Source organism: Pantherophis guttatus, chromosome 5 (genome assembly GCF_059756535.1).
Source record: "Pantherophis guttatus breed Tessera chromosome 5, ASM5975653v1, whole genome shotgun sequence".
Taxonomy (NCBI): Eukaryota; Metazoa; Chordata; class Lepidosauria; order Squamata; family Colubridae; genus Pantherophis; species Pantherophis guttatus.
In genome coordinates this window covers 55529283-55554082 of record NC_142067.1, presented here as the reverse complement: position 1 = coordinate 55554082, position 24800 = coordinate 55529283, and the positions used below count along the sequence as shown (strand labels likewise).

The 24800-nt window shown below is 38.4% G+C and overlaps 1 protein-coding gene across 1 annotated transcript in view; it reads right to left on the bottom strand.

Moving 5' to 3' along the window:
- Positions 1 to 225: 225 nt before the first annotated feature.
- IGSF5 (immunoglobulin superfamily member 5) overlaps positions 226 to 24800 on the bottom strand; it is a 31155-nt gene continuing 6580 nt past the window's right edge. The window contains 7 exon segments of the mRNA XM_087895164.1: positions 226 to 1576; positions 3262 to 3338; positions 7319 to 7413; positions 11674 to 11698; positions 13214 to 13339; positions 17192 to 17488; positions 18914 to 19234. Of these exon segments, the coding sequence (XP_087751290.1) occupies positions 1481 to 1576; positions 3262 to 3338; positions 7319 to 7413; positions 11674 to 11698; positions 13214 to 13339; positions 17192 to 17488; positions 18914 to 19234 (1037 nt within the window). The 3' untranslated portion in view covers positions 226 to 1480.

The following is a 24800-nucleotide window of genomic DNA, read 5'->3' as shown; positions in this document are numbered from 1 at the left end:
CTACCTGTGCATTTTGTTTTTCTTGTCTAAAAGTAGTACCTTACTATATAGTTACGAAGAACATTATTATCATCAATTCCTAAAGCATCAGGAATTAAGTGTGACTTAGACATTTTACTGCTTTAATGAAGACGATTCCTATGCACAAAAGTGCCAGAATAAATTTTTTATTCTTTAAGATGACCCAGGCTGTTTATCTTAAATGTTTAATTAGAAAGAAAAAGGTGAAAATTAAGTACCTTTTATTTGGCAATTCAATAATATAAAATGCACTTGTAATAATCACAATTACTTTATGCAAAGATTTTCAAAAAATCTTTGAAATGAAGAAGGAAAAAGTGGTTTGAGAACTTTAACTTATTAATGGAGACAAGCCCAATCAATTTTAATAACTCTTACTTCTAACTATGTTCTTAAATGACAGGTGTCTAACACAGAGAAAGTCAGCATTTAGTTTAATAAGTAAAGTAAATAATAAAAAAATGTAATTAAAGTGATAACATACTTTAGTACTAAGTGAAACTTGAGGAAGTTAAGTTGCTTAGCACTTAATATCAGAAATATTAACAGTTTCAATGCTTGTTTAACAAAATAAATATATCTATTCTGATTTGTCATTTAAACTTTACTTAATATGGAGCTTCTATATGCAATATCCCCTAATAAATATAATTTAAACACATACTTACATATGTAACAAAGCTTTTCAACATATGTATTTAACACAAGTTTCTCCAAATATATTGGAAATATATTGTTATGTGTATTTTACTGCATACTTATTCTAATTTAATTATTGGGATAGAATCTTTTTTTAAAAAATACACAACTAGAGAATTTTTAAAATGTAAATCACTATACATTATACTTTTTAATGCAAATTTCAAGTATATACTATCTTACATAATCTTTTGCAAACAAATCATGCTAGGTGTGCATTTTTTGTCTGGAGAAGGATCAATAGCACTAAATCTATTCAATGCCATGTCACAATGGATTCCATTTTATTTAAGCTTTTATATCTGCTCTCATGGAAATCCATGTTGGATTTATTTTAAATATGAATGGTACATATCCTTGCAGGACTTTCTGTTGTCATGTCATCACTGTATGATGTTTGCAACCAGAAATATATGAATATGCAACCCTAATGTTAATCTTAAATCAAAGGGCTTGCATTTTAAAAATAAAATTAACATCATGGATCTTATGATTTAGAATATGACAATTACACAAAAAGAGATGATAATTAAACAAACTCTTATTTTGAATTAACAGGTCAAAGGTGATAGTGAAACTTCCACTAGTTTACAATAAATTTTAAAGTAGACAGAAAATAAATATTTTAAGAGAAATTCATTCTGTTTTATGGGGAAACAGCAGTGGCTTCTTCATTAAAATTCCTCAGAGATTATTAAATTGATGATTTTCAAATAAATGAGGAAATTTTAAGAAATGATATAGCTATGTAACTGTTTTCCTATATTAGTGTCACATTTCTGATTTTGACTGGATTAATTGGATAAACATTAGTTCTTGAAGGAAGTCTTCCTGCTTGAAATTCGTTGTTCAACACCTAGTAGATTGAATAGAATACATTAGGTTAACAAGATATTAGTAAATATTATTTATTCATTGTAAGTAACACAGTTTTAAAAATCAAAAGTTTGAGCCGGTAAATTTATAAAAACCTTACCTATTTACTTAATAGTTTGGGCCATACAATACTTGAAATTTGCTTGATTTAAAGTTTGAAGCCATCTATTTTTGCTTAATATTATATATGAACCAGGCCAATAAATGTAACAAATTCAGAGAAATTAACCCCAGAATCTAGACACTTATCCTTATCTTACTGGAAACTAAATAAAAAAGTCTTTTATGACTGAATTAGCCATGACTAATTGTACCTTGATCAAAGTCCAATAAATTAAGTGATCAATTGTCTTTCTTTCAGAAATATGACTCCTGAAAGGTGATAATAGACTTTTCATTCTTCAGTTGATTTGCTTGCCACATAAAGCAACTGTTCTATATTCATGAGTTGACATTTAACACAGGATCTCTTGCCAAATAATTTACAAAAGTAGTACTATATGTTCTATAATAAGTGGATCATGTCAGAGAGAAGTGAACTCTTTTGCATGCAAAATTGTGGGATCCTATGTTATTGCTACTGCAAAAAGTATTAAATAAAATACCAATGGAAATAAATATCCTTGGAAAATGGCCAAAAATCACAGTGGAAAATTTAGTAAGAACTGTACTTTCTCTCATCCTATCTTAAAGCTATTTTTGTATGACTCTAATTTCTCTCATATACATTATATTAATCAGCTGAGAGTGGATCACTATATTGTGGTGCCACATTTTTATTTAATATATTTAATTCCATCTGTATATGAAACAAAATGCTTCCTAAATGGATTCACAGTTTGGTGACCTGAAAATGTTATTACAAAGCCCATCATAATTGTCTTTTTGTATGCTTTGTTGTAATACTTGATATAGAATATGATTTATTAATTAAAACGCATGTGCCCTCTATCTTTGACTTCTTTTCATCACCACACAGCTAAGGTCAGGATGCCAGACGCTTGGGGTAGCTGAGGTGGTTGGTGGGCTAGCAGGAAGATCAGCAGGAAGAGAAGGAAAAGTATTTTCTTTAGTTGCAAAAAGACAGTGTGGCACTTATGTAGCCCAGGGACAAAATGGGCCAATTCGCTACAGCCAATTCACCACAGCCAACTCACCAAAACCAATTACTATGGGACAACTTGCCAGGGCCAACTCAACTTGCTACGGGATAATTTAGCAATTCAATTTAATTATTTAAAATAAATAAAAATATTTTAATTTTTGTCATTCACATTTCATTTTGTCCCCCCTTTTGCATTCTTTCTTTAATTATTCGATTCCACCATTTTTTTTATTTTAGTGTAACTCTTACTCTACAGTGAGTTGACCATGGCAAATTGGTTGTGACAAGTTGGCTGTGGCGGAGTTGGCCGTGGCGAGTTGGTTGTGGCAAATTGTCATAGGCACCCCCCTCCCACAGGGATTGGATATGAGTAAATTGAGATGGTAGGAAATATCTTGAGAGGTTATAGGTCTCTTTACATGTAGTTGTCTGATTTTTAAGGTGCCGGTAGGTATGAAATGCCAATTTATACTTTTACTTGCAAGTCTCAGAATATTGGCCAAGAAGAAGAAGTCATCTTTATGAACTATGTTACAATCTCAAAAAGATTGTTCCTTTACCTCTGATGAAGAGCTCACACTCAGATCTTTCTTTGTATCATAAACAATTTCTGTAACTGGGAAGGAAGTGTGATCTCCTGCAAAACAGAAGAGAACATATGCAATAATAGTGGTAGTGAACTAAAATGGTAGTCCACCTAAAATGGCAGAAACTATACAGGTAGTCCTTGACTTACAGCAGTTCATTTAGTGACTATTCAAAGTTACAACAGCACTGAAAAAAGTGACTTATGACTATTTTTTACACTTAAAACCATTGCAGTATTCTCATGGTCATATGATCAAAATTCAGACATTTGGCAATTGTCTTATATTTATGAAGTCACAATGTCCTGGGATCATATTATCATTTTTTGCAAACTTTGACAAGCAAAATTAATGGGAAAGCCAGAGTCACTTAATAACGTGTTACTAACTTCATGACTGCAGTGATTCACTTAACAACTGTGGCCGGAAAGGTCTAAAATCTTAACAAATGTCTCACTTAACAACATAAATTTTGGGCTCAATTGTGGTCGTAAGTCAAGGACTAGCTGTACCTTGTTTCAGAAAGAAAAATAATTGAGAATTTCCTGAAAATAAGCAGATAGCTTGTCATGGAAAGAAATAATCTGTACATAGGTTCAGTTGATATTTTCTTAAAACTCTAGTAAGAAACTGAAAAAAAGTGTTCAAGTGAATCATAAATGTTAATATCACAATGCTTTCTGTGAATCAATAAGGAGAATAACATTTTGTATTTTATTATGCTTAGGGGAGAAAAGATCAAAAGGTGGTAACATATCTGGAAGCCATTTTATTTGTTTTCTGTGCAAAGACAACTGGCTGTGAAAAGATGACTATTTCTAAGAAACTTAGAAACTAGGGAAAAAGCAGTTTATCTTAAGGAACAGTATCTTTTTCAATTACTCTTCCCTTTCAGCTCCTCAAATGGGAAGAGATGACAAGAAGCCTACATGGAACCCAAAACTAAACAAAAATAAGACAAAAGTCCAAATTTAGATGTAGCGGGGGGGGGAGGGGAGAGAAGGGAATAGGAGGAGGTGGTTTTGGCAGGGAGAAGGGGAGACAGAGGGAGTGTGAGAAGAGGGAGGAGGGTTTTTCGAGGCTGGGGAAAAAGGAGGCCTGAGGGGATAGGAAATGGAGAAAGAGGCTTGGGGAAAAAGAGAGGGAGTGAAGCAGGGGTGAAATGCTCCCGGTTCAGACCGGCTTGGGCGAGTAGGTAGCGATGGTGGTGGGCAGTTCGGAGAACCGGTAGCAAAAATCCCTGCCTCCGCCCCCCATGCCCAGCTGAGCTGCGCGATCATCAGAGCCTTTTTTTTCTTTTAAATGGCTCTGACGATCCAAGCTCTGACGATCCCAGCTGAGTTGCCTGCTAATCAGGCAACTCAGCTTGGATCGTCAGACCCATTTAAAAGAAAAAAATTTTTTCCTTTTAATTGGCTCTGACGATCCAAGCTCTGACGATCCCAGCTGAGTTGCTTGCTAACCGCTAGCAAAAATCCCTCCCCCTCCCCCTCCCCCCCCCCGCCTCCAGCTTGCTTACCTTAGCTGCTGGTTGCAACTCCTGCCTTGCTTCGCTTGCTGTAATACCTGCAATCCATTGCATCAGAAAGCAACTGAATCTCCCTGCCTGCAATCAAGCTCATTGGTGAGCAGCTCTATCTGCCTGCCTGCCTTCCTGCCTGCCTTGTACCTTCTATTGCAGGGGTCTCCAACCTTGGCAACTTTAAGACTTGTGGACTTCAACTCCCAGCAAAGCTGGCTGAGGAATTCTGGGAGTTGAAGTCCACAAGTCTTAAAGTTGCCAAGGTTGGAGACCCCAGTTCTATTGGGTAAGTTTTTTTCCCCTTTGGGAGCTTTAAAAAAATAGTTAATTGGGGTTTTTTTTAGTTGTTCTTTTTTTAGACCTAGCCATTTAAAGTTTAGGAAGTTTTAAATTTAGCTGCTTTTATATAAAAATAAAATAAATAAAAATAAAATAATATTTGTGCAGCTTTCTGAGATTTAGTGTGTTTCTGTAGTGTTTCACTCTAACTACACAAACACACAAAATCTCACAAAGCTGTATGTGGAATTTTGTGTGTGTAAAGTGTGAAAGTTGTTTTTTTGGGCTTTTTGTGGCTGTGTGAGGTTCCTGCTTGTTGCAGGGGCCATTTTGGGTCTAGCACAGCTACTTTTACATTGTGGGTGAGCCAGTTGTGTTGTGTTGTGTGTGTGTAAAGTGTGAAAGTTGGTTTTTTGGGGCTTTTTGTGGCTGTGTGAGGTTCCTGTTTATTGCAGGGGCCATTTTGGGTCTAGCACAGCTGCTTTTACATTGTGGGTGAGCCAGTTGTGTTGTGTTGTGTTTTGTAGGTTAAAAAAGGGCAAAGAAGTGACATTGACTTGGCCACGCCCACCCAGTCACCTTACCACCAAGCTCCGCCCACTAATAAGCCACGCCCACAGAACCGGTAGCAAAAAAAATTAGGTTTCACCCCTGGAGTAAAGGCAATAGGGAGGATAGGAGAGGCTTCTGTGGGGCAAGCCTGAGGGAGAGAAGGGGATAGGAGAGGAAAGGCTTCTGTGGGACAAGCAGAGGAATCCACAAAGGAGCAGAGGAGGTGGAAGGAGAGCTCAGCAGGCAATTCAAGAGAGGGCGAGAGGAGAGAGAGAGGAAGGAAGAAGGGCTGACCAGCCACATGAATACCATCTTATCACGTGACCCATCGGCTGGGAAAAAGACTGACCATCACCCCACCACATGACCTGCTTGCTGAGAGGAGACTGACCACCATGACACTACATGACCCAGGCCAGTAGAGGTGCCTGAACGAGGGACCAGTGTGGACCAACGGCCATACTAAGGGGGCAAGGAGAACCCGGACTTCAGCGGCTCTTTCGGGGGTAGTGCTACATAGTCATAAATCACAACTGGAAAATAACTCAGAATTCATACACTAAATTTGAATTATAGTTTCAAATGACAGATTTGTTGTTTAAAAACCAATGTTTTTTTCACAAATTGTACAGAACAAATCTTGACTTAGTGTTATATGATTTCAGAAAAAATCTGTGCAATCTAGCAATAGAAATTACTCAGCTTGCATCCAACTCCCATCATATAAAGAGCAAAATGTATAAAAATAACACCTATATAGTTATTTCTATATGTGCTTTGATCATACAACCCATCATCCATTCCTTTTTCTAGATACTGAGATGTGCTATGAGTTTAGCAGTCCAGATTATATTCTAAATGGGGAAGCAAATGCAAACTTGAAGCTGGCTTCTGTGCTTCTCTCTGCATAAGACTTGGATCCTGGGCCTATATCTAATTTTCAATTATTTTCCTTTGTGGCAATTTGTCTGGAAATATCCTTTTAAAGAGAACATTAATTGTCAGTTTTAACTGTCTAGTCCATGTTTTTAAATGAAATTTCTTCACTTCATTTCTTCAGGAAGTAATTCAGATAGCTCACTTTTTTGCTACTCACTAGAATATATTGTAAAAAACCAAGATCCATTTCTTCATTTTATTTTAACTTCTCAAGTCATTCAGTTAAAGGTTTCATTGTTCTAGGACTGATATATCTGAGTTTTAAAAACCCATGCCCACTAATAATAGGACAGCTGCACAATTGAAGCTTCAGCCTTTTTATACTGTATGTATGATGTATGTACAATGCACATTAAAGAGATGTGGCTTCAATTACCTTCATGCCTGTAATCTTGACATCATTTTCCTAACACACACACACACACACACACACACACACACGCTCTGATGGCAGCAAAGCTAGCAGCTATCTGAATTTTTGTAGCCCAAGTTTATTAACCTATATTAAGTTCATTTCTATTTCACTTCCAAACCAGAGTAAACTAGCTACTGTATCTCTTTGCTACCATCAGACAATTGCCAGATTTTTTTTAGGCCAGAAATGGTAGCCCAATACTTTTTTAAGGAAAGCTAATATTTGCCTACTTTCTGGCCACCAAAGTACAACAGGGCTGAATTTAAAATGCATATATGAAGTTCTATAAAGACTTTTCTTTTTTTCATTTAAAGGTTACTTACGTGGCATTTGCTCTGCACTGTAGCCATAGTTTTCCTTTCCACGGTGACTCACAGTTTCCAAATTTCTACCTTTTTCTTTCTTCCATGAAATATTTCTAGAAAATAAAAATACTTGATATTGGCAACCAAATCATTTATGATCTATGAATGAATAGAAGATACTCTGTTCAGGCTGTAAACCTTGCAGCTTATCAAACAAGATTGATACTGTAGAACAAGGGTTCTACAGTAAGGTTGGTTCTCTTTCTCTCCTCCTCCCCACATTTCTGGAACATTCAGCCAAAGCCCTTAGACTTAAGCAATTGCTCTAATTTGGAAGAGAACACTTCAGGTGTAATGATTCTCTGTTCTTGTGATTGTGATTTTGTATAAACATACAAAACAAATATTGGTCAATATCAGACTGCCAATCATATCTAGCTTTGTTAAATTAAAGGTAGCAAAATATTTTCCTTTCTGGAAAAGACTAGTTTTATTGAAACTTAAGGAAACAACCAATGAATATGCTAGAATAGGAAATGTATTCCTTTGTCAGGATATGTATTTGGAAGAAGTTGGCAGAGGTTTAAGGAAAGGCTTAGCTGAATATGAGTTGCATAACTTTAGGGAAACCATTGTGTTCCTTCTTCTAGAAATCTGGAATTCACTTTGAAGCATTGGTTGGAGTTACTATTGTGAACTTCCACCTAATTTTAATTGTATAATTTTAGGGAAGTTAGTGTGTCCCTCCCTCTAGAAATCTGATGTGGAATCAATCCATATTGTCACATTACTTGGAGTTGTTACTGTGAACTTCCACCTAAAGCCCAATGTTTCTATCTGTAAAAGGCAAATGTTACAAAATAGAACCATGTTGGAATCTGCCATTTGAAAAACTGTGATATATATTATAATATTTGTATTTTGCCAGCATTATGAATAAGGCATTTAAACAGCATCCAAAACCAATGCCTACAGTCAATCAACTGCTGGCTGTTTTTGCTATAGCAGAAAAGTCTTTAGAAAACTATATCTAGCCCTATATCTAACAGTACCAGCATTTAGCGACTGATAATGCTAGAGCAGATATCCAGACTGTCATCACCCATCGTGGGGTATTCTGAATGGAGAATCTCCAATTAGGGTTCTCTGTAACCCCTGTAATATTCCAATGCTTCATAAAGATTCTACCTTCTGGAATCTCAGGTATTCTGTCACACTTTGATTTTGCTTGCTTATTGGATCAACAATGGAGAAAGTTTAGTTGCTACTAAACTTCAGGAGGTTCTGCACCATTTTGACAATTGTGGAATTAATACCACCCAAGTGACATTTTTTAGAGTGAGTTGTCTAAAGAGTCATTCCTTTCAAATGCAGCCAGCTAAATTTACTGAAGAATTTAGAGCCAACAGGAGATGACTCTGATCATTCTTTGTGACCTTGAATGTCTATCAATTTAACCTAAAGGCCATTTCATGGAAGGGTTCTCCCTAACCAGATGGACTAAGAGAGGAGGGATGTTATATATGCTAAGTGTAGGTTAGGCTTACTGCAACTCATCTAGTTTTGAAAAAGCTTTAGATGGACGTATCTATTTAATCAGCAATCTTAAGAATTTATTCATGAAGTATAGTTAGGCTGGAGTCTCTGTATGTTACTTAAATTCTTCCATTACAATAATCCATAAAAACACAGGTTGATTTGGTTTTTCTCTTAGCTTTTTAAAAATTTGTATTTTCAAATGTTTATCTCAGTAAAAAAAAGTGAAAAAGAAAAAGAATTATTAACCATAATTCTGGGATAAGCTTTCTTCCTTTCTTTGAGGAAAAAAAAAAAAGGTTTCAATGCACATGCCTTTAAAAACTAAAGCCATTGGAAATCTTCCACAAAGATGTGTTAATCATCCAGGATTCTTAATTGTGGTGTCTTAATTAATAACAATGAACATTTCTTTCATTTTTAAAGTTGAAAACCCCAGGGCATTCTAACATATCATTTAGCTTTCATCTCTGCAAGTGTTTAAAACTCATTTTGCTAATTTGGAAACAATTTGTTATCAAGCATTGCCTTTCAAGAGATTGTTTTCAAAGTTCTTAGAAAAGAACAGGATGTAACCTAATTTGCTTGGCAGTTGCGCTCAGTGCACCACTTCCACCTGTCTCAGTTTCAGATCTCTTTCTGTAACAGACATTCTATACTAAAAGCCCATGGAATAGAAGCATCAGTGCAGTGAGCTATTTTGGTACACAGTGACCTCTCGTGGTATATGTATTGAGTATTAAACATGAAGGCTTTAAAAAAGAAAGGATGTCTACAAAACAGATGTTTTCGGAACCCCTGCATTGAAATTTCCATTTAGAGTATTTCTGGAAATTATATTCTTTTTCACCATTTATGAAGAGTGCAAAACCTTGTCTTAACTGATTATGTAAGAAAACATACCTATCATCAAATATTTTATAATCAGCCAAATAAGGAGTGGTTATTCTTTTGTGATCATAAGTTGTATTTACATTTTGGGGTGGGGATGAGAACCACAAGATGCATGCCATTTTATGAATTGTCCTATTAAACAGGCTACTTGCTTCATGGGGTTCCTGAAGCCATTTTATGTGGTCTCAGCATTTGCTTTAAGATTGGAAACACGTGAAAACTGTCAAATCAGACCCCCACAAAATAATAAAGTCAAACAGTATGTTTCAGAGATTTGGGAATGAAAAAAATTATTTTTGTGCGACCAAGAATCGCACTAAATACAAGAATCTGTATTTAGTTCAATCAGGGAAGATGAGAAGGGTATGCAATAAAGTTGGTTTATAGCCATGATAGTAAACCTATGGCATGTGGGCCACAGGTGGCATGCGGAGTCCTATTGGTGGGCACGCAAGCTCAGCTTCGGTTTGCTGATTTTCGGGCCTTCTGGGCCCACCAGTCGGCAAACGGGCCATTTCCAGACTATGGAGGGCCTGTTGGGGGGTGGGAAAGGCCATTTTCACTGTCCCCAGGCTTCTAGAAAAACTCTGGAGCCTGGGGAGAGTGAAAAACTGGTCTACCGGGCCCACTGTGCCATCACATGCCAAAAGTGGAGCGGGCAGGAGGGCGCATGCACAGGGGGACAGTGCATAGAATTATGGGTATGGGCATGCACGCGCATGACTCCACCGGACTCCCCCTGCTTTTGGCACGTGATGGCAAAAGGGTTAGCCATCACTGGTTTATAGCATGGGCTGAAATTATCTAAAACCACATAAAACTCCTGTTTTAAATTTATTTTATATCTGTTGCTGATTTAAACATGGTACCTAGATCAAAGATTAGCCATTTTTTTCTCTATGTACGATTCTTTACAATTTCTCCTTTTTTCTCTTTTGTTTCCCATCTTCTTTGCCTATGATGAACTTTTAAGAACTCAAAAGCTTGCTCACTACTGATTAACTTTTCATTAGACTAATAATACTGCTCTAACATGGATTATGGCCGTGATGGCGAGCCTGTGGCACACGTAGCCATATCAGTAGGCACGAGAGCTCAGCTCCAAATGATTTTCGGGCCTTCTGGGCCCACCAAACGTAGGGAAACAGGCTGTTTTCCTGCCTCCGGAGGGCCTGAGGGATGGTGGGGAAGGCCCGTTTTTCTCTCTCACCTGGCTCCAGAGCCCGTCTATGAGTCTGGGGAGGGCGAAAATGGCCTCCCCCCCCCGGAGGCCCTCCAGAGGCCAGAAATGTCCCGTTTCCCAACTTCTGGTTGGACAGGAAGTGATTTTTTTGCTGTCCTCAGCCTCCAGAGCCTCTCTAGGAGTCTAGCAGCCAGGTGAGAGAGAAAAACAGGCCTACCGGGCCATTGTGTGCCGGGAGCGGGAGGGCCACACGCGCATGTGCAGGGGCGGGGTGCATAGAATTATGGGTATGGGCACATGCATGCGCGACGCCCCCCATCCTCCTGGCATGTGATGGCAAAAAGGTTAGCCATTACTGGATTATGGCATCTGTCTTCTAATCAATATGATTTTCAATGGCCACTGAAGCATGCAAGTTTATATCATGACAAAAATTGTGTTCAGGATAAAAAACAAAATTTAAGGACAACTGTCTCAGTTTAGTTGGCAACTAGATTAAGGCAACATCATGAGACCAAAGCATGAAAAAGATTGCTGGGGCACACTTGTCCTGTAGTGAAAAAAGGTTCACAGACTCAAAAGATTGAGGCCATCATTCATTGGGAAATCATACAGATTTCATCTCATTGCAGTTTACTGGTATTATCATTTTCTATGTTGGGTTTTGGTTGTTTGTATTAATGTTAATTGTGATCTTAAGCAAATACAATGTATGTTTTAGCATCAATAACGGAATTAAAAATGATAACTGTCTTATTACCTTAGCTCACTTTGATAGTTGGACTCTGGAAAAGTAAAAGGACAAATTTTAGAATATAGCAAACAAGTATAGCCACTTACTAGGAAAGAAAAATCTAATGTTTTCATAACACTGATCTCTTTAAAAAAAAGATTGATTCAGGATCTAATGAAATGATTTGCAGATACAAGTATTCTTAATTATTTGAACAGACATAGTTGGGGGAGGTGGTTGTGGATCTATACTTTCACTGAAATGAAAGTGAATTATCATTGTGCAGGAACCAAGAATTTTCCATTCATAAATCATGCATCCAGCACCAAAGTATATGTTCTGTCTATTATTGACAAAAAACCTACTCTCTAATGAAATTGCAAATATGAAATGCAATTTGATTCACCTACACATGGAGTGCCAGGTTTGATGGATTCAGTACCCTACTATCTCTACTTCCTCCCATATTGCTGCAATCCAATCATCGCTGTAGATACCAGACTATAGTACAAACTGACACTTGCACTTCAAGTCCACTCCTCAATTTTGACTACCTGGAAGCTCACACTTCCTTGCTGGCAAGCCATAATGATGCCTTTAGCAAAATTAAGGAGGCACAAAACATGAAATTGTGTGAAAGGGCAGATCTCTGAAAACCTCAAATTCAGCATTGCAGAACCACCTCTGTTCAAAATGAATACAATGGCCACATTGTGAGTTCTTAAAGATCAGGGGTATTTTTTCTTCAGGTGTTGCTGCTATCCCAGTGTAATATATTGACTAGAACAGGGGTCTCCAACCCTGGGCTGTGGTCCACTACCCAGCCGCGTCCTGTTCAAAACTGGGCCACAGGAAAGATGGGCAAGCGCAGGTGTGAAGCTCCACTCGCATGCGTGGTGGGCAGGTACGCATGCCAATCCTCCATTTGTGTGAGTGGAGGGCCCTCCGCTCATGTGAGGGGAGCTTTGTGCACATGTATTTGCCCGCTGCTCGCATGAATGGAGCTTCACATGCGTGCTTGCCCATATCTCCCACGGCTCAGTTTTGAATAGGCCACAGCCTGGTAATGGGTCATGGCCCGGGGGTTGGAGACCCCTGGACTAGAATCTGAACTAGGACTGAAAAGATTTGATTTCCTTTCTAACTTCAATTATGGAAGCTTGGTATAACTTAACCTATTTCACAGGGCTGTTACTTTACAGAAAAACTGAAGGAAATAATTGTATTCAGATTGCCTTGAACTGTTGGAATAATGGCTTTATATCAAATAAACAAGCAAAGAAATAACCCATCTGAAGTAACTCATTCCAGTTTATTGAAGGTTTGATGTGTAAACAATTACATGCATTTAAATGTATTATTTTAATAATGCTAATGCTAATTATCTATTTTTCCCTTACAAGTTATCCATAGCCTGATTTTATTTTGCAGAAAAAATAAAAGCAGAGAAACATTTTTTTCATATAAACAAGCAGGGAATGTTTCTGGCATAAAATTAACAGATTTAGTTTTGTCTATTTAAAATAAAAGTTTAAAATGCAAAGCCAGTTCCAGAAGGCCCACATACCTTTCCTTCTTTTGCAGCAACATATAATAAGGAGAATAATAAGGATCAGAAGGAGTAAAAGAGCAACTGACAACACAACAGCTAAAATTATAGTTCGGATTCGCCAATCTTCATTATCACATCCTACTAAATAAAAATTAAGCAATGTTAAACAGTACAATTAATTAGCATGAACATTTTAAAATGTTCCTAATTATTTTAATGAGTTCTATGAAGTCATTCTTAATTTGTCTCAATTTTTAATTAGTAATGTTTCTTAGTGGAGATTTTTGGAAATCCCAGATTATTCACTAGTTTATTTTCTCTTTCATTACTTTTATTTTTCTTATACTAGTTTGCAATTATGATTTGTAGTGAACAAATTAATCATTACTAATTCCTAATTTTGGACATCTCAAGAAACTGAACTGCATAATGTAACAAAGGTTAATGGGGCTGCAATGAATGCACTTTGATTTGAGTAACCTGAAAAACTTTGCCTAAAAAGCTTCTTTGAAATCTTTTTATGCTTTTTACAGTGATATTTTTTAATCATAAATAATAGGTTTTGTTTGAACCTTAGCTTTTGTCCTTTTTTAGGGAGCATGCATTTTCATGTGAGCTAAATCACTTTTCTCTATTTAAAAAAATCCACTGCATCTATATTGTTTTCTGGATTTAATTACTGTACATGATTTTTAGCATTTCATTTGTTTTGCTTGAGCTTGGCAAATCACCCAGAAAAAGTGTTGATAGTAGCCATATCAATTTGATAAACAAATACTGACAGCATGTGAATTTTCTACATTGGAGCTGACATGTCTCCACTTCAACTTAATCATTAGAAAGACTGTATATTCTCCAGCCTTCAGTATATATGCGTCTTTGAAGCAAAATTGGCCTGTTATTGCAGAATGATGTTCCTCCATAATTGAATGATGTTCCTCCATAATCAGTTAAGTATGTCATTCTTAAACTTAATGGCATTTGGTTTTCTTCCATGCTGAGTTGCAGGATCCAGAGTGAATCAAAAAAGTCAGTATGGCAGCTCCACAGTCAAAGCCCTGTCCTTTTTATATATGTATCATGTATGTGGCATGTGTGGAGTTTCAGTTGTATTAGTCATCTTGACTTTCCTCTCTCTCACAAATATACACACACACACACTGTTGTCATTTCTGATTCTAAGATGTGTCATGCAAACTATTGTAAATTGAAGAATATGTACGGTATATACAAAACAATGTATTACTCTCCGCAAAACCACTGTAATGTTAAATATTTATTTAGTATTATACTAAACATTTAGCAAACATGCCAACCATATGTGGGAGAAAAATAATATTCTACCTGTTCCTTGTTTCTGAAGAATGTATTACATAGAGCAAACAAACTGAAACAGCTTGATGACTCTGGAAGGGAAGGAGACAAATAACAGAAACCAAATTTCTGCCTTTTCTCTCTGGTGTGAAAAAGAAATCCTATATGGGTACCATAAAAGACATTGCTTATGTTAGAGGGTGCTACTATCAGTAAAAGAGGATGGGCTTTGAACTTCTTACAAATTAGAATTTAAAGAAACTGGGTCAGACCATAGTAAGGTCATTGCAGGTTGTTATTAGATGGCACATTTAGGCTGTAAAGCTCACTGTGTTGCTTTTTTATCATTTCTACATAATATTTCCAAGGATTGAGAAGCTATAACCTTGCTTAAGTTTGGGACTGTTGGCATTCTTTTGGCCAGGAGACTAGTGATCACATGCCAATAAAAGAGTCTTTATTGCATCTATCTCCCTTATTTAAAGGGAACATGTTTGCAGCATGTTACTCCAAAAGACAAAAGTTTTTTATTCCATAGGAAGAAACTTGGTATTTTAACCCCATAATTAAAAGACAAAATGTAAATACTGGTAGTCCGCAACTTACAACTACAATTGAGCCCGAAATTTCTATTGCTTAGGTGTTAAGTACTGAGTTGTTAAGTGAATTAGCCCCATTTTACAACCTTTCTTGCCACACTTGTTAAATAAATCACCACAGTTGTTAAGTGAATCTGGCTTCCTCATTGATTTTACTTGACAGAAGGTCACAAAAGAATGCCACATGATTATGGGACATTGCAACCATCATAAATATGAACCAGTTGCCAAAGATCCAAATTTTGATCATGTGACCATAGGGATGCTGCAATGGTCATAAGTATGAAAAAGAGTCATTAGTCACTTTTTTTCAGTGCCATTGTAATTTCAAACAGTCATTAAATGAAAGGTTGAAAGCCGAGGACTAACTGTACAGGTGTCTTTGACTAAAACAAAGATTGAATGACCAAGATTTCCATTGCTAAGTGAGGCAGTTGTTAAGAGAGTTGCACCTCATTTTATGACCTTTTTGCCACTGTTGTTAAGTGAAGCATGCAGTCATTAAGAAAATCTGGCTTTCCTATTGACTTTGCTTGTCAGAAGCCAGCTGGGAAGGTTATAAATGGTGACCACATGACTCCAAGACAGTGCAACTGTCATAAATACATGCCAGTTGCCAAATGCCCAAATTTTGATCTTGTGACCAACAGTTATAAGTGTAAAAACTGGTCCTAACTCACTTTTTTCAGTGCAGTGTAACTTCGAATGGTCACCAAATAAATGGTTGTTAAGTCAAGGACTATGTGTAAAGCAATCCATTGGACTGACTTTTTACTCTAAATAACCCAACTTTCAACAAATTGCGAAAAGCACTTAAAAACGTGAGTCTACTAGCCCACCTGGTTTGCTTGGTGAAGAATTTGGCTGCTAGCTAGGAAGTAAGAATTAAGAATATGAAGCAACTGGTTTAAAACTGGAATAGCAGTGTCCTGAGGGTGTACTGTATACCATCACTTTATTTATTTAACTTTTATTATGAGAAATGCTGAACTAGAAGAAATGAAACGTGGAATTAAAAGTACTGGGAGAAATTTCAGCAGTTCTTAATATGCTGACAATATCACTTTGAAGGATAGAAGAGATGGAATACTTGTGGAATTATCTTGTTGAAAATGAAAGAGTATAATAGTCCATCTGTTGCTCTGTATTAAAGCAACTAAGATTGTATCAGCAGGTTACAGCAAATCAATAAAATTAGGGGAGAAAAAGTTGAAGTAGTCTACTACCTTTCATGAGAAAATTTCCTCATGACTGAGATAAAAATAAGTTGGTTATACTTCCAGACAGAATAGTGGAAAAATCTTTTTTCATATCTTATTCAAAAGATGCCCTTACACTGTGGTCAAAAATGAACATGGAGGCTGCCATTGGCAAGCCCAATAAAAATACAGTTATCTCTCCCTTTATCCTTTTTGCATGGTGGCATTTTACCACACTGATCCAAACCTCTTATTACTATATATTGCCAAAATGGTAATAGGAGCATCTTCAAGATCAATCTTTATCAAACTAGTCCCCTCCAAATGCTAGATAAAAATTCCTATCATCCACAGCAGTGGTAAAATCCTAATTATTTTACTACCAGTTCTGTGGGAGTGGCTTGGTGGGCGTGGCAGGGGAAGGATATTGCAAAATCTCCATTTCTACCCCACTCCAGGGGAAGGATACTGCAAAATCCCCATTTCCACCCCACTCTGGGGCCAGTCAGAGGTGGTATTTGCCAGTATTCTGAACTACTCAAAATTTTCGCTAATGGTTCTCCAAACTGCTCAAAATTCCACTACCGGTTCTCCAGAACCTGTCAGAACCTGCTGGATTTCACCCCTGATCCACAGTTAGTTTCTATGGTAATTGGAGATGATGAGAACTATTGTCTCACAAATTTGGTAGGCAACAGGTTGGAGAAGACAATTCCAGGGTTAATTGCACAGTTTACACAGACAAATTGATGCATGAGGCTCATAATCCATGAACCTGACAGCACTGGATAAACCAAATTCTATACTTTTTATGGGTACATATTAAGAGTGCATTAAAAATTTCAACAAACATGAACTGCACTGATAAATTATTCACTTACTTGGTGAAGGTTCATTCACAGTCACAATCATTGTTGCAGACTGAGATTTAGAGAATGCATCTATGTCAGCTAAACAAGTCACAGGGCTACTGGCTCATGGGGTCATAGTTAAGATACTCTCTTCATTGTATAAGCCATTTGATACCTTATTGTAGTTGGAAACATACACAGAATAAACTAATAAATGATTATTTTCTATCCAGGAAATGTGTGGAGGAGGAGATCATCCAAGGGCTTCACAGACTATTTCAATTGTTTGGTTGTTTTTCATTATTTGGTATTTTTGATATCGTTGAACTGTTTGGGTAAAAATAATTTTCTTCATTCTTCTTTACATTTTATAGCCTCAAATTTAAATTATTATTCTCAAAAATATTGATGCATTTTAAAGCCAAATAATAAAAAAAAAAACATTTTTTAAAAGTGAAGTTTAATTTAAATTCAGTGTTGGAAAAGGTATCTATAGAAGGACTGGATTTTTTTCTGGTGTGTTAAGATAAAGATGCATTTTCCCACCCGGTGCAACCGATTTCCACTGTCAAGCTAACGGGGCGCGTCTGCCTCTTAATGGCAGACTCGAAGCCACGATAGCCAACAAGAGGGGAAGCAAAGATTCCGGGAAAGAGAGGCGAGCGCACTCGTAACCACCATATTAACGTACCAGTAATTATAATTATTGAAGATTTTTTTATCAGAAAGATACATCCTTCCAGCCTATAGAACTAAATAAGGATTTTTAAGGCACTTTTAAATAATTACCTATTAAAGTTATTAAGTCTTATTAAGACAAGGTAAAAGCATATTTTCTTTGGGGGGAATAAATGAGACTTTCCTATTTGAAATACATTTTCAATCTCTATGGATGGACAACTTGAAATCCAAAATGGATTTTCAGGGTCCCTTATGAGCTAGCCACATATTGTATATTCTCTATAGATAGTTAGTGACTTATGACCATAACTGAGCCTTCCTATTATGGTTGTAAATCATAATGGTTGTAAAATGAGTCATCATGAGACCAATCTGATTTTATAACCTTTTTTTGTGGTGGTCATAATATGAATGTGGCAGTTATAAAGCAAATCCATTTTTTGGTATGGCCTGGTTTTTGTCAGAAACTGGAAGTGAATGCCAATTTCTGGCAAAAGTGTCATAAATCACAGCCATGTGATTTCATAACCTCAAAACTAGGTCGTAAAGTAGCTTTTTTGGGTGGGAGGGGTCCTTCATAACCCAAAAGAGTTGGTAAGTGACCAGTCATAATTTAAGTTCTACCTATGTTTCTTCTCCACACTGCTTCTTCATTCCCAGTAGCATAACAATCAGCTCCTCGTTTAGCAGCATATCAGTGTTTTGTCTTGCCCTCGTACGATTTTGAACAGCAAATAATGCACAGTACATATACAAACTAAAAAGAGAATATAAGTTACAGATATGTGCTTCCATCCACAAGCCCTCCCATAGTAACAAGTCTCAGTTTTCCTAAACTTCATGGCCTTTTGTTCACATAAATATAAAATTCTGTGAACAGAATTTTACATCCATGCAAGTCAGTGTAGTTCACAGAAGTTTCTGCCATCGCCCACTCACTAAAATGTTGCAGTTGAAGATGCCACAAAATTTTCTTCTAATTTAAAACAATTAATGAACAATTTTTGGAGTAACCCTAATTTTTTTTTAAAAAAACAAGCTAAACGAATAATCATGGAAAGACATACTTACTTTGTACAGAAAGAAATGCATATCTATTGTCATTGTTCTGGAGGCTACATTTGATTTGTCCAGAATTTGTCAGCTGAACATTATGGATCATCAGCTCTGAAGTAAATCTGCTACTACTTATATTAGAACCTTTCTGAGTATATTGCTCATCTGTTACAAAGGTTTCTCCAGTACTCAACACGGACAGCTTAGGATTTCCATTGAAAAGCCATATCAAAATTTTCCACCCATCTGATACTGTGCAGCTAAATCGAGCCACTGAACCTACAACAACTGTTAAATTTTGAGGGCCTTCTACGATGGCATAGCCAAAGCCAGGATCTATAAAGCAAAAAAACAGGAATTAAAACTATACCAACACCAATATCGGTAAAAGTATTTTCTGCTTATATTGCTAGACTTCAACAAGAAAGATAGGACTTGATAACAGTTATAGGATCAAATTATAATATCTAAAGTGTGTGTGAAAACTGAAGAATACCGATAGTTAAAGTTCTATTTGAACAAAGAAAATGGAAGAGACATTGACTTGGTAATACAGTGATAATATACAGTGAAGACAGATGATGTACATGAAATATGAAAGATTTTCTTATCCATGTTAGTAATAAAAACAAGCAATCATTTCACATTACCAATTTGGCCTGGTCTTTAGGATAATAAAAATCTGGCTACAGTATGATTAACTAAGGCTGAACATTTACAGGGCAAAGTACATATCACATGGAAATATGTCCCACAGTGAACTGTTGTCACTTTCATTAAAAAAAAGGCAAAGTTGCTTGGATTTGAAAGTCCTGGTGTTATTTCTTTTCACACACACACACACACACACACACACACACACACACACACACACACACACAAATACACAAACACAAACCCATTTGGTTTGGGAACAGTTTAATTTTAGGGAAATTATTGGCAAAAGTTTATTTCAAAGCATATGGTCTTATCTGGTAAGGTTTTCATATCATGGAAGCATTTTGATAGCTGCTCCCAGGATATTTAGTTTACTTCTTCATATTCTTAGTTTATTATAGAAGAGATTGCATGCTCCCTACCCCTTTCTTGTTTGGTCCCATTTACAAACCAAAGTGCAGTGAGCTTGACCTATCGTTAAACAAGCCACTATTATCTCTCAATAATAATCTCACCCAATAATAATCTTCCTTCCAGAACAGATAACACAGTTCTGTTTATTGTTATTTAAAGGAGTGCATTCTCCTTTAAATAACAATAACATGCCATTTAGACTGGTGACATGGGCACTCTCACAACCTAGTCTACTTCACTTCCTTGCCAAGTGTACAATTCTAGGATAGGCTGGTGGTGTCCCATCCAAATACTCTGTTGAGGGTGCTTATTAACAGTGTCCTGTAAAGGCAATATGGTGAATTAAGCCTGGGGACATAGCACTCTCATAGCCTACTGATAAGTACTGAGGTGGGTAGGCATAAACGAGGCCAATTCAATTAACCATAACCATTCCTTTAATTAGAACAAGTTAACAGCAACGGCTGGATCTCTACAACAACTAACTGAAGAACTAAGCAATTCTGTCAGGCTTTGACAGCTCTTAAAAAACCCAAGCTGTCAGCGTCTTATCCAATGAGCGCTCTGCTCATTCCCGCCAGAAGAGCGCCCTCGCCTGGCGGTGGCTGACACGCATGTTCCAATCTGTCAGTACATAACACCTACCATCACTTCATAGCCTGTCATCACTTCCCTGGCACTCTCACAGCCTACTTACTTCACTTCCTTGCCAAGTGTACAATTCTGGCATCTCCTGGTGATGTCTCATTCAAATGCTCTGTATGGGGATATTAGTTTACAGTGTCCTGTAAAGACAATGTGGTGGATTAAGACTGGAGACAAGGGCATTCTCACAGCCTGGTCTACCTCACAGTGTTGTTGTAGGAAAGGACAGGATATAGCGCACACACACACACACACACACAAACAAACAAACAAACAAATTCTACCACCATCTAACACCCACAAAAGAGGCCAGAGATACGTGGTTTTGTGGCTCTTCAATTGTACAGAATTTACAGTTCCAAGTATCCTCTCCCAGCCTTGTTAGGAAAGGAAACTTGGATCAGCATCCCTCCCACCGACCATCCTAGGTTTTGGGCAGCATTAGCCAAACAGGTGACCCCCAATTTTGCAGGAAAAACTCTCAAGCTGCAGTTTTTTTCTCTGCAATTCAGTTTTGCTAGTCCTCAGCATCAGGTAAAGTGGTTTTGAATGTGGAAGCTCCATTTAGCAAAGCAGAATAGATGCTTCAGGTGGAAAAATCATATGGCATAGAAGGATGTGGGGGGGGTGTCTTCCACTCCCAATTTTTATTTTCTCAGTTGGGGGGAACAAAAATACCCTCCCTATTTTGGGCAGAATTGGCTACCTTGAATTTTTGCCAGTATTAGCACAAGACAGCAAACTAAAATTAATTTCAGGTTAGATTCCACTGCAGGGAAGGGGAATCCCTCAACTTCTTCATCTCCCCTCCTTTCAGCACTGGCACTGTCCTGTTTCCCAACGAGACCGTAGAGCTTCACACAACACCAAGAGCCCAGCAACCCCACCTCTAATCTCTCATCTGCACAGCCCCTTCACAACCCTTCTCTTACTTCCTCTGGCATGCACACTGTGCCCCCAAGGCAGAGAGTAAAACACAGGTAAAGCAGTTTACCTCTGCTTTTCTTCTCCCAGAAAAGCTAGTTTTCTAGTTCTCTGGGAAAACGAAAGCAGAAGTAAACTGGTGAGTTACCGCTGGGTGGGCCAGTGAGTGGCAGGTGGCAGAGGGTGGCAGGGATCAGGGAGGGGCTGAGAGGTCCTTGGCGCCATCTGGATCATTGGCATGGGGGTCGCTTACAAGGGGCAATTGCAGGGGGCACTTGCAGCTGGTGGGGCCATTGCCATAGAAGCACTCCGGACTTCCCCTCTCATAGAAGCACTGCCTGAGATTCGCATGCTTTGGGCAAAGCAGGAAGAGTGCCTCTGGGCATACCCAGAGTGCTCCTATGTTTCTAGCACAGCAGAAAAAGAAGAGTTCCTCTGGGCATACCCAGAACACACTCAGTCTTTGGGCAAAGTGGGAAGAAAAAAGTGCCTCTGGGCATGTGCAAAATACTCTCAGGCTTTGGTCAAAGCTGGAAGAGAAACATGCTTTTGGTCATGTGAAGAGCACTCTCAGCATTTGGGCAAAGCAGAAAGAGAAGAGTGCCTCTGCGAATGTGCAGAGCACTCCTAGGCTTTGGGCAAAATTACCCGCGCGGGTAATTTTGGGAGCGACTTGGCGCTCCCATGTGACACCTTGCCTGCGCGAGCTACACTGGCTCCCGGTGGTCTTCCGGGTGCGCTTCAAGGTACTGGTTCTCACCTTTAAAGCGTTCCATGGCTTAGGGCCCGGCTATTTGCGAGACCACCTTCTGCCACCGATAACCTCCCACCGGCCAATTCGGTCCCACAGAGAGGGCCTCCTTAGGGTGCCGTCGGTCAAGCAATGCCGACTGACGACCCCCAGGGGGAGAGCCTTCTCTGTGGGGGCACCCGTCCTCTGGAACGAGCTACCCCCAGGAATACGACTAATCCCGGACCTCCGGACCTTCCGTCGAGCTTTGAAGACCTTCCTATTCCAGCAAGCTGGGCTGGCTTAAAATTTTTAAAGGGTTATTTTAAGGGTAATGGGTTTTAAATATTTCGGGAAGCCAATTGGATTTAATTCTGTTTTAAATTATTTTAAATTTTGTATTGTATGTATTTTAATTTGGCTGTGCACTGCCCTGAGTCCTTCGGGAGAAGGGCGGTATACAAATCTAAATAATAAATAAATAAACAAACAAACAAACAAACAAACAAACAAACAAACAAACAAATAAATAAATAAATAAAGTGGGGGGAAAAGAGTGTTTCTGGATATATGAAGATTGCTTACAGGCTTCAGGCAATGCTGGAGGAGAAGAGTGCCTCTGGGTCTATGCATAGCACTCCTAAGCTTTGGGCAAAGCAGGAAGAAAAGAGTGCTTCTGGACATGTGCAGAGCACTCTCAGGCTTTGTGCAAAGATGGAACAGAAGAGTGCCTCTGGGCATAAGCAAACTGCTCCTAGGCTTCAGTCAAAGCAGGAAGAGGAGAGTGCCTTTGGGCATTCACTGAGCGCTCCCAGCCTTTGGGCAAAATGGGAAGAGAAGAGTGCCTCTGATTATATGAAGAGCGTTCTCAGGCTTCCTATGTTCCTTCCCAGCCTCCTCACTGTCCGACTCCGCTGCCAGCTCCGCAGGCTACTGGCGGACCACAACACCCACAAAGTGGGAAGAGAAGCGTATCTGGGCATGTGCAGAGCCCTTCCAGGCTTAAGGAAGAGCTGAAATAGAAGAGTTCATCTGGGAATATGCAGAGCACTCCCAGGCTTCAGGAAAAGCAGGAACAGGAGAGTGCCTTTGTGCATATTCCCAGAGGCACTCTTCTCTTCCTGCTTTGCCCAAAGCCTGGGACCGCTCTGCATATACTCTGGGTATATGTATCTCCAGAGGCACTCTTCCTCCACTTGTAAAAAGTCTGAGAGCACTCTGCACATGTCCAGAGGCATTCTTCTCTTCCTGTGTTGTCTGAAGCCTCAAAACAGTCTACATATGCCCAGAGGCACTTTTCTCTTCCCATTTTCCTGCAAATTTGGGGGAGGGGGCTGGTTGGCCACTACTGTCCAGAAGCCTGCGATGGTGGGTGGAGGGGTTTGCTGATCCCAGTCTTCTCAAGCCTGGGAGGGGATGCTGGGAACTGTAAGTTCGGTACAACTGAAGGTCCACAAAACCACGTACCTCTGGCCTCTTTTGTAGGTGGTAGGTAGTGGTCGGATTTTTAAAATTTATTTATTAAGATGGGTTCTATCTTTCCCTTTCCTACAACAACACTGAGAGGTAAACTGGGCTCTGAGAGTACCTATGTCCCCAGTCTTAATGCACCATATTGCCTTTAGAGGACACTGTGAACAAGTACCCGCAGAGTACTTGGATGGGAGACCACCAGCCAATCCCAAAATTGTACATTTGTCAGGGAAGTGAGGTAGATCAGGCTGTGAGAGCATCTTCAGTCTCAATCCACCATACTGCCTTCACAGGCACTGTTAACAAGCACCCCCAAATAGAGTACTTGGATGGGAGACCACCAGGTGATCCCAGAATTGTAGGCTTGACAAGGAAGTCTTTTTGAGCTCTTGGCAGAGTAACACCTATGATTTGCAGCAGGCAGGCAGGGCCTCAACATTGAGGTCTCCCATCTGTAAAATGGGTTAATACTTCTTCAATGTAGGACTTTCCAGGAAAGTGCAAATTCTAGCAAGATTTTCTTTGTCACAGGAGGGGAAGGGGGATGATACGTCCTGCCCCTGCCCCTTTCCCAGGCTTGGCAGGTCATGAGAATGCCACCTGGGTGTTCATCAAGATTGTAATAATTTGTACGGAATTGCTCCATGCAACTGGACTGTTATTATAATTGAAAGGACAATGCACTCCTTTAAATAACAATAGTTTTACCTGTTCTGGAAGGAAGAAAGATGGTTTCTGACTGCCTTAAATTTGGTTTTTTTTTTTTTCTCCCAATGTTCCATGAATGACTTTTAATCAAGTAGCATAAATTATACGTATTATATCTAATGAAAGTAACTCTAAAACAGTCAGTGAACACTAACTTATATTATCACTGTATAGCATGAGAAAAAATAAGTACACCCATGTAAAGCTTCTTTCTTTTTTAACATAGGTAGACATATCAATAGTTTATCTTCATTCAGGCAATGTATAAAGGTAATGTAAATAACAAAACTATTTTAAAAAGACTTTTCAGTCATTTATGCAACAAAAAAACTAACAGATATGCCATTTTCT